Source organism: Bactrocera latifrons, unplaced genomic scaffold, assembly GCF_001853355.1.
Source record: "Bactrocera latifrons isolate USDA-ARS-PBARC rearing strain unplaced genomic scaffold, ASM185335v1 scaffold_133, whole genome shotgun sequence".
In the NCBI taxonomy this organism is placed as follows: Eukaryota; Metazoa; Arthropoda; class Insecta; order Diptera; family Tephritidae; genus Bactrocera; species Bactrocera latifrons.
In genome coordinates, this window is record NW_017534775.1 from 189,526 (window position 1) to 200,280 (window position 10,755).

Consider the following 10,755-nt stretch of genomic DNA (forward strand, 5'->3'; position numbering starts at 1 on the left):
TTTTACAAATATGGATATGATACTTATAATGTGGAGCACTGTTGTGGTATTTCGTAACTTACATTTTACCAAGTGACATTGGCTGATTCAGATACACATACGGGCTCGAGATAGCTTTTGTAAACTAACCGCATGAAGAATGCCTTCTTTAGTGAATACATTTCATGTGAATATACCGATATTTTCTTCGTCAAGAATCCCCCCGGGCTCGGAGCAGGATAGTTCGCTAATAATACCGAAAATTATAAAATTATTTTCCAAGGAATTAAAAAAGCTACTTCCTGGTTCAGCCATTAAGCATAGAAATATATTATATATAAATTAATCGACAAAACATTATAGAAAATTAAATAAAAGCCAATTTGTGCCTTTGTTTATAGCTCGGCTCTAAATATTGGCTAATTAATATTTTACAGACAAAATACCAGTCAGCGTGGGAGTGCTACATATGCTTAATACTGTCCCATGGTTTGACATACAATTTATTTCACTGCACTTATATGCTTATGGATATAAGTATACATATGTAACAGTTTCCTGCGTATGTTTGTGGACAAAAGTATCTATAAAGTGTGCTGCTTTACAATGATTGCTTTATTGTTAACTATAGCCATTAATTTATTTTCAATTAGCCGAACATTGTTTAGATATACAGATATATGTATGTACATATATATATTTACTATAAAATTTGTACATACATATGTACATACATATATACACGCACTAATCCTCCAGTTTTTGAGATATTGTTCGGAAGTTACAAACTGAGCAATCAAAATCAAGACCTCGTCTGGAAAACTTTTTTATTTGGCGAAATTTGGCGTGGATGATTGCCCAAGCCAATGGTATAATATCCTAACATATTGTGCTATTTCTGAAAAGTATTATAAGTATATGCAGTGTTGCCGAAACTAACGTTTTTCTTGTATCCTTAAACATTCAACTATCTAGAAAATATGACAACTTTAGTACGAAATTATTTCTTTAAAACATTAAATTTTCTTCTTGCAAATTTTTGAATTCATTGCCAAATTGGTGTGGTGTAATTTAATGGTGTATGAGAGCGCATATAACTAACCGCTTAAAATAAGCTATATTCGTTGACGCCAAAATAACTAAAAATGCTATTTTTACAAAATATTCAAAAAAGTGAAAAGGTGAGACGATCCTACCTGTAATAAATAGACATCTTGAATGCTAACCAAAACATTATAAAAATAATCAAAATATCTGCAAAGCAGAGAGCAACAACAGCAATTTAATATCGCATAGAATCTACGCAATCAAGGTGTTGTCCATTAAATTAATTGGCTTTATTAATAACCCCTCTGTGTCATTGTAGTCTTTGCTCATGCCCAACGGTATATGCCATGCTATGACGTCATGAATAATCTCTAATGATTGCGTGTGCATCGGCAAAGAACCGACAACTCGAGGGAAAAACAACAAACGTCACAAACGCGAATTTATGGTTGGCATGCAGCAAAACAATAACAAAAGATTGATGCATATAAAAAAATAAACAAAACAGCTGCTGCCGGGTAGTCTGCAAATGTCTTCAGAAGCGCTTATAACAAATTAGGCTTATATTGAGGGATGCAGTGCGCACACATTTCTAAACTTTCATTTATGCTTGGCGTGTATTTATTCAAAACAAACAATAAATAATTTTCTTTTAAATATTTGCGAAATTTTGGCACTCAGCGTTGAATAAATGAGTTCGAGAGGGAATTTTAAATTGCTTTGGACATCATCTGAAAGCGCATTGATTTTTCGTAGGACAATGTGAGGGCGCAAAGGTTTTTACAAAAGCGCGATGTCGTGCTTTCTTATGTTTTCTCTTAACATTATATTATAATAATCTATATTATCTTCTCCGATTCTTTCAATAGAAGACTCATAGCTTGTGCCTCCTTTGAATTGCAGGTCTTTGAACACCATAGCGCCGAGCGGTTACACTGTCAGCACACGCAGCCTCAGCCCAACGTCCCGTAAGAGTGCTACTAACACCACGGCGAAGCATGAGCAATCGACTGCGGCAGCAACAGCTGCTGCCGCCGCTACAACAGCGGTGCCTGCCGAGAAGGAGAAGAAGCGTAAAGAGGTCTCCAGTTCGCGTGTGAAGAAATTCCATCGACACTTTACGCAGGTGTCCAAAGATGAGAAGCTCATCAACTGTGAGTATAAGATGGTATGAAAAACGTGCATATATTTACTATACAATTTGGAATTTGTAGATTTTTCTTGTGCACTTGTTAGTGACATACTGCTGCAAGGACATCTTTATATAACAGATCAGCATTTTGCATTCTATTCAAATGTGTTTGGTTATGTTACCAAGGTAAGTTCGAAGAGTCTCTCATTAAATTGTTAAAGAACAGTAAGTTTCAATTATTTTTTTCTTCACTAAAAACTAGGTTGTCATACCCACGTCGTCCGTCACGAAGATCTCCAAGGAGAAGTTGGCGAAAATTATACCGAACGCCGTGGGTGTCGCCACCGCCGATGAGCGGCATGTCTTCGGTAGTTTTATGAGCCGCGAGGCAGCCTTCCGTCTAATGTGTAGCGTTTGTCCGCCATTAGCACCTATTGAAAATCTTCCAAAAGCACCCGCAGACATTGAAATTTCCGAAGAATACTCAATCGAGGATGACAGCAGTTGTTCGATTAGCGGCAACGAGAGTCCACCACAAGCTCTAGTTGCAGCAGTCACGGCTAATGCTGGCGAAATCGATGAACTTGGCCAAACGCTGATACACCGCAATGTAGCGGGCTCCAGTGTGAGCATTGCTGATGGCACCGCAGCAACAAATGAAAACCATCGACATTCCGGTAAGTGAAAGTGAACACTCGTAAAGTAGCATGAATAATTAGACCAATTGCAACACATTGCAGATATTCCAACAGATGCCAAACAAGCCGGCGCTTTTTCCAACACAAATATGCGCGCTTCAGCGCCACCCTCGGCACGCTACAACTCCAACCACGGCAAAACTACCAGCGGTGCAGACTGTACACCGATTGCAAATGCCAGCAGCAGTGATGGCTTGGCGACTGCCGGTATTGCGCTAATTGTGACCGGCACCAATACGTCGGGCTCATCGTCGCCCACACCGTCAACATCTTCCTCGCTGCCAATCACAGTGATGGGCAGCACACCTAAGTCAGCAGGGCATGCGGCTGTGTCGAGCTTCAAGACGCTGACACAGAAGGCGCTGCTGCGCTTGAAATTCCCCAAGGAATTACATGTCGTTTACTTAGGTGTGCTGCTTACTATGGTACTGGCGCTATTTTCTGTTTTTCTGCTCTATCGAATACTGGACATTGAGGCGAAAACGAGCGCATACCGCTCTCCAAATGAGTTCAATTGGGTGAGTAGGATCGACGGCATATGAGTATTAACTAATAAACTATTCTTTGTCGAAATTTTGTTTCCTTCCAGCAGCGCACCGGCAGCGATGACGATATATTTGCGGAGGCTTTGCGTTGGCAAAAAGAACTGCAAGCTAAAAGCACCGAAGAAGCTCAAGATATACTTACACACAATTTAGAGCAGATTGCCAAGGTGAGTCGAAAATTGCACCATATATGCATTTTATATCACAAGTATGAAAGTATTGTAGACGATATGAATATTTCACTATATATGAAAGTATTATAGAGGATCGATTATTATTATTATAGCACCTTAAAGTATTCCCAAGTTGTATTGGTGACCTTTGAATTGCTTTCATCCACAACGCATGAACTGTTAAACTTTTTAGGCGGTTTCATTAAAAGATTAAATATATAAAATACATATATTTTCTTGTATGTAGAATTTCGGTTGGCATTTCCGTTGCCACCGTCAATATGTTTATTTGTTTTATACGTATTATAAGCCACCTGGCCGTAATCATTCACACGCCAGATGTCTGGCCTGTAATTTCCGGCATTTTTAGGAGCGCTTATCAGCCTTCGATAAGCACAAAAAAAAATTTAAAAAAAATATTATTAGCGCTTCTGAGAAATAATCCAATTAATGTCTAGTTTTCAAATGCAATCGATTAGTATGACAATCGTTTTATCGGTTCCTATATTTTTTAATGAGGCGTTTGACCGCTTTAGGTGATTATGCAAATCATGCGCTCATTTTATGGGCAATTTTCGTAAATTTTCCCTAATTGTCTGTTATGGCAACTCATCTATAATTATATATTTGTTTGTTATTATTATTTTTGTTTTTTTGTTTTTATTGAAATATTGGGTTTTTATTGAATTGGGGTTTTTTTTATTGGGATTCACCGAGCGTATGACAATTTTTGTTTGACTGGGAAATTATTTCATTGCTACTGAGATTGAGATTGAAAATTCGCAAACTTGCAAACCACATGAAAAGAAGTTCAAGTTCTTATCAACCGTTAATTTAATTTTCAATAAAATGACCCCCACAATTCAAATGCAGTTCACAATTCAAGGACAATGATGCGTGTGGCAATAAGTTCATATAAATATTTTTGAAAATAAATTAAATATTTTTCTAGTTACATCTCCGACTCGGCTAACAATAAACGGTACTCAACTGACACAATGATTCCGGCCTTCTGTGTGTATAAAACCTAAAAAAAATCTCTATTAGAAGCTATTGTCTATCAATGACCTGTGGTCGATAAAGAAATTAAAAATTAACAAAACGGCGGGCTTTTATTAATAAAAAGTTGTATTTTACCCAAAAACCCCAGCATTTGATAATTTTACTTACCATTTTTATCATTTGATTTTTTATATTTGAAAAGTTAGCCAAATATGTGTTCTTGAATTAGAAAGGAAAGAGGCCTTGTTCTCTTCGTTATGATTTCCGCCCTGTTGTCATTGGAAAATAAAACATTGATGAATTCTTAATTAGTATGAATGTCGCTATATCAAGAAGCTGCAAAAGTGAAAAAATCATAAAATGGCAGCTACTCTAAAAAAATGTATATTTTTCACTCATTTTTTAACATTGTCGAATTTTTTAAAAATATTAGAAGCTTGTGTTTTTCATTTTATTGTTGCGTCTGATTAGGACTAGAGATTTTGTGGAAAGTGCATCGAAAAAAGTAATTTCGAGAAAAACTTTTTTAAAATTTTAAGTTAGAACTAAACAGGTCCTGTTGCGACGACAATAAAACTTTGCAAATAATTTGTGTTTCGAAAAGGGAGATATTTTCGAATATCTAAACTATGAAAAGAAATTTAGATTTTTTCAGATTAATAGACAAACATACCCCCTCAAGAAGAAAACCTGGTTGAAAAACTTCATAAGACTTTAAAATCTTTTAATTGCTTAAGTATATTTTAGTTTTAAAGGTTTATATTATGTTTTGGGTAGTCGAAAAAGTCTTTTCGTATTTCTAATCAAACTTCAACATATTTTTTTCTATTTATACTAATAAATAAATAAACAAATATGTATCCGTACCATATGGTGAAGCACTTTTTTCCATTTTTCCGCTAGAGACATTAATCCATCAGTGTAAAACTTTCATCGGGGTAAATCGAAATTTCCAAAACGGCGAATTTCTTCATTATTTTCACTCATTTTTGAACAGCCGTAACTTAAATCTCACCTTTCCAACACAAAGTACGAAAAGACTTTTTCGACTATCCAACATTTATGATTTTTCCACACTTATTCTATTATTATAAACGGTAATTCTTCCTTTACATTATCGTATATCTGCTTCGCTCTCTTTCCAGGTGCGTCGCAGCCTAGAAACGCTCTCAATGTTAATCCATGACAGAAGCTCAGCTCATGAACAGCGTGACGAAAGTGACTGAATTTATATTTCTAATTAATTTTAAATACAATTCAACCGTAAAAGGAAAGGGTACGAGCCTTTCACACACACACACATACATACATACTACATAATACTTTTAAGCTGGTAAACTACGATTAAATTGAAGCAGTTATACTTACTATAATGAAATAAATTCAAAATAAGCACTACATACAAACATAAAAGAAAAAAAAGCAGCAATTGGAAAGCGTAAAGTGAAAAAGTGCGTAGGAAATGCGGCAATGCAGCGCGCAAAAGAAGTTACATACACAAAGGATTAAAAGTAAGTCCCAAAGCAAATATACATGCACACAAATGTATTTAGGGTAAACACCGTTGGAAAAATTGCGAAGCATGTAAATATATTTTTCTTTTGAAATGTGCATCCTGTCAATTTGATATTTCTATTTTTGAATATTTTCGCTGATCACACTTCTTTGCATGTGGCTGTGCGCTCAAGTCAATTTTTATATGGTTCCTATTAACGGTTAAAGTAATTTTTTGGTATTGTAGTCATGCTGATGTGCCAAAGATATTTCGAAATGATATCTGTACTGCAAAGAACCACCAGTTGGTGAGCAAAATTGTATTTTCAACATTTTGCACATGTCAAAACGAATTTATATTATTTATGCAAAGCCCAATTTAAGCCTCGACAAAATGGTAAAACGTGAAAAATCGGCCAACGTTTTTCAACAATTTACAGCTACTTTGAAATTTTTCAATGAAATAAGTTGAATTTAAGATAAAAAGCACTATACATTTTTTTTATGTAACCCTTACGTGTGAAATAGAAGGAAATGCCAGCTTGGGGACAGCTGGAGACACAATGCACCTAAGTTGCCTCAGACCATTCAGCTCCTTCAAGGATTCTACACTTGAATACCGGAAATTGAAAAAAACATGCTGGCCGATTCTTCCATTTAACCCTCATGTGCATCCATTTACAAATATTTTGCCGTACCCCAAAAAACAAAAAAAAAAAAATAAAAAATAAAATAAAACTGCTGCGCTGCGCTATTGTCTGCAAATAAATGAAAAAAATTAAGCAAGCATGGTATTTTCACCTGTAAACCGCAAAAATAATTTATTACGCAAGCGGTAAAAGCAACTAAGTGTTAAAGTAAATTATATTGTAAAAATAAGAACAAAAAGTGCGCCAGCTGCGTGGCATAAAGCGCTGGCGATAAAAACTAAAAACAAAGTCTTATATATACTACAATAACAACAACAACAAAAAGCAAAACGGCAAAAGCCAAAGGAGAAAAGAGAAACACTTTCAGTAACAAACCTAGAAGCTGGGACATGGTGCAATGTTGGAGACGCCTGTGGCCCGATGCGCAGTCGCCGCCGCGGCTGCCGCAAGCCACGCGTTACACAAAATTACTAATTATAGACAAGCTCTCATGTGCTAACTCGATCAAAAAATGTGACGGAGTGTCGCACATGAACATTCAATTCAAACTTCTTTCGGCGCCTTAACCCTCATTTCCCATACACACATACACACACATGAAATTAGAGAAAAGCTTAAGATTTGACAAATCAAAGCATGCAATTTCCCCGCGCGTCTTCTCACACACACACACAACATTCGCCACCTATAAGCATGTTTTTAAACCACACTCTCAATTTGCTATTTTCCGCTTGGCAAGCTTCGGCGATTTTTCTTCTCTTTTTGTACACAAACAAAAGCAAAAAGAACGAAAGAAATGCAAGAAAATCCCTAAAACTTATTTTCGGCCTGGAAGTTTAGAGCGAAAGATTCCCCTGTGATACAAACAAACATGCGTACATGCATACATACAGACATACATATGTATTAAATTGATTTTTATTAAGTAAGAAAATGAAATTTGCGATTTAAAGTAAATCTTAAGTGTAGCTGAAATATTTATACATTTTTAATTGATTACGAAATTATGAAATAAGTTTGCGAATTTTGTTACCTTTTCCGGTGTAATTTATTAGTTGTAATTACAAATACTTCTGGCAAATTAAAAGCCTAACAGCACCTAGATAAATAAGTATATGTGCATGTATTTTAACGCATTATATAATATGCTGCAGACACTCTTTCCCGCTGCTTTGTGCTTTCGACTCTAAGAACAAAAATGTTCATAAAAAATAATGTGTATTTATTACTGTTGTAATTAAAAGTAATTAAATGTATTTGTGAACTAAAATAAAAACAAAGTCAGCTACTTCGTGTAATTTGCATGTGTTAGTGCAGTGGAAAGCGGAAGTAATAGTTTTTAAGACAAAATCCAAGTGAAGAGATTTTGTATGCGTTATTTCTGCGTTTTTGTATGATTAAAAGCAACATACTACGTAATAATTAGAAACTAGAAGAAGCAGCTGGTCCCCATTAATATATGATACTTCCATAAAAAGAAATCTAAAAGCGTGAAAATGAACATAATCAAAAGAAACGAGGAAAGAAGACGAATATGAATTTCTATTTGAAAGAAATTAATAGAATTTAAAAACAATTCAAAAATGTAAAAGTAAACAAAAATATTTAAATATTTAAATATTTTTGCTAACTTAATTGGCTTCTAGATTAGCTGAGTAAGAGAGACTACAAATATGGTAGAGAAATTGAAATAAAAAGAAAAACAACTTGAGAAATTATTACAAACAAACAAAAAGCAAAAATATAAAATAAACAGAAATTAAACACAGAAATACATAAAAATTGTAAACCGACCCAAAGGTTGATATGGTTCGCATGTAGCTTACAAGAAAACATTCATAAATAATCGAAAACAGAATATTCGCAATAAATTATGCAATATAGCGCAAACATGAAAATTTAAATAAAAAATGTTGTTTTATTCAATAATTTAGACACGAAATTGGCGCATCATTGCGCAGCGTAAGTATTCCTCAAAATAAATTTAAGAAAAGCAAGCATTTTGTGGTGAAATTTCATGAAAACCAGCGTTTTGCCACACATTTTTAATTCTCAAAAATTGTGGGTAAGTGCAAATGTAAATTTTCTCACACACGGTTGTAGCGCATGCGATTCTGCAAATTTCCACATTTTTAGTTTTTTTCTACGACCTCTAGTTCAAAAGTTATACGCGTTTTTCTTGCGACGGTTTTCGCCGGCTACTTGCTGCACGCTCCTGGTCGCCTAGTAGAAATCCAGGATTTTCGCTGCTAAATTAAATGCAATTTTTCTGCAGCCGGCAGCGGCGGCGGCAGCGAATGCACCCAAAAGCTTGCTGGTTGCCATTGCATATGCAAAGGGGCAAAAATGGACTGGCGGAAGCGGACAAGCGGGTGAGGACCGGAAACCGGAAATGGGAAATAACGGTATTATATTTCCGGTTTCAAATTTTTCCGGAAGTGGTGGACCGGAAGCGGATACCGGAAACCGGAAATGGAAATAGCGGTATCATATTTCCGGTTTCAAAAATTCCCGGAAGTTGATAACCGGAAGCGGAAACACGAAGATATTGTTTCTGGTTTCCGGTCCCACTTCATATCCGTTTCCGGTCTTCGACTTCCGGAAATTTTCGACACCGGAAATATGATACCGCTATTTCCATTTCCGGTTTCCGCCCAGTTCCACATCCTGCCCCACAGTTTGTCCGCTTCCGCCAGTCCATTTTTGCCCCTTTGCATATGCAATGGCAACCAGCAAGCTTTTGGGTGCATTCGCTGCCGCCGCCGCTGCCGGCTGCAGAAAAATTGCATTTAATTTAGCAGCAAAAATCCTGGATTTCTACCAGGCGACCAGGAGCGTGCAGCAAGTAGCCGCCGAAAACCGTCGCAAGAAAAACGCGTATAACTTTTGAACTAGAGGTCGTAGAGAAAAACTAAAAATGTGGAAATTTGCAGAATCGCATGCGCTACAATCGTGTGTAAGAAAATTTACATTTGCACTTACCCACAATTTTTGAGAATTAAAAATGTGTTGCACATCGCCAGTTTTTTACGAAATAATACTTAAAACGGCAATTTTTCTTAAGTGATGGTCTTGAAATGGATAAGGAAAACGTTTTTAAGTGTCTTCCTATTTATCGCAAGCCCAAAAAGTTTTAATTTGTACAATTTTTTCAATGACTTTGGATTTCATGAATAGACAATGTAAAGGTGCATTTTTAGTCTTTATTAACCGCTCAATTATCGTTTGGGATGAAGTAAAAAATAGCAGAAAACTTGATTATTTAATTTTTTTGCTAAATGCGTACTTTTATTTTGATGGTTGTATAAATTTTGCAAATACAATTACATATTCATCAAGTTTCATATTATTATTTTATATTACTTATTTATTAGTTTATTTAGTTTTTCATTTGCTTAGGCTTTTATGAATACATTTCCGCTTTAAATTGATTTATCGCAATTAGACTTGCTAATTCTTTTTCTACTCATTTATGTATGTGTGTGTGTATATAGGTTGTGGCCAAAAATAGCTACGAATACATGAATACAAAATCGGATAAGGTTTAGGAGCAGCTTTTTGGCTTGTTTCTTGCTGGTTTTTTAATGTTATTTTCTATTTGACCCCGAGGAAAAGGGTTTCTTTGACCTACTTCTAATTGTGGGGGGCGTTTTGATCGGATTTTACTTCTACCTTGATGTGAGGGTTTGGCGAAGTAATTGTTTATGCGGTTTAGCTGGGCTTAAACCCTCCTTGGCGTCAAAGAAATTTGCTTAAAAATTATTTTGAGTGAAAAAATAAAAAAAGTCTCAAATAAAAGAAATTAAATTTAGAAATTTAAATAATTTTCTGCTTAAAATATGGAAAAGTAAAGTGAATGGCTAATGTAGAGATAACTGTAAAGATAAAAAAATTAATAAAAAGGGGAATTTGATTTCGGTAAAAAATTTGGTAAAATTATAAAAAAAAGCATAAATAATAATAAATTTTTGTTGTTGACCTACAATTGTAAGCAAAAAATGGTGTGAAATACTACAAAAAAGTAAGAAAAAAAAT

The 10,755-nt window shown here is 35.2% G+C and overlaps 1 protein-coding gene across 3 annotated transcripts in view; it reads left to right on the top strand.

Moving 5' to 3' along the window:
- The window catches only part of LOC108965064 (serine-rich adhesin for platelets-like), a 48,601-nt gene extending 39,970 nt beyond the window's left edge, over positions 1-8,631 (top strand). The window contains exons 3-9 of one of the 3 annotated variants that reach the window (XR_001993079.1): positions 1,930-2,180; positions 2,241-2,344; positions 2,421-2,835; positions 2,899-3,374; positions 3,446-3,568; positions 5,722-6,087; positions 6,599-8,631. Coding sequence is in view for 2 of the 3 variants with exons in the window: in XM_018927234.1 (XP_018782779.1) it covers positions 1,930-2,180; positions 2,241-2,344; positions 2,421-2,835; positions 2,899-3,374; positions 3,446-3,568; positions 5,722-5,802 (1,450 nt within the window). In the remaining variant the exon portion in view is untranslated. Of the gene's footprint in view, positions 1-1,929; positions 2,181-2,240; positions 2,345-2,420; positions 2,836-2,898; positions 3,375-3,445; positions 3,569-5,721 lie in introns of all 3 variants that reach the window. The other 2 variants (XM_018927234.1, XM_018927235.1) reach the window with 2 other exon arrangements.
- The last annotated feature ends 2,124 nt before the right edge of the window (positions 8,632-10,755 follow it).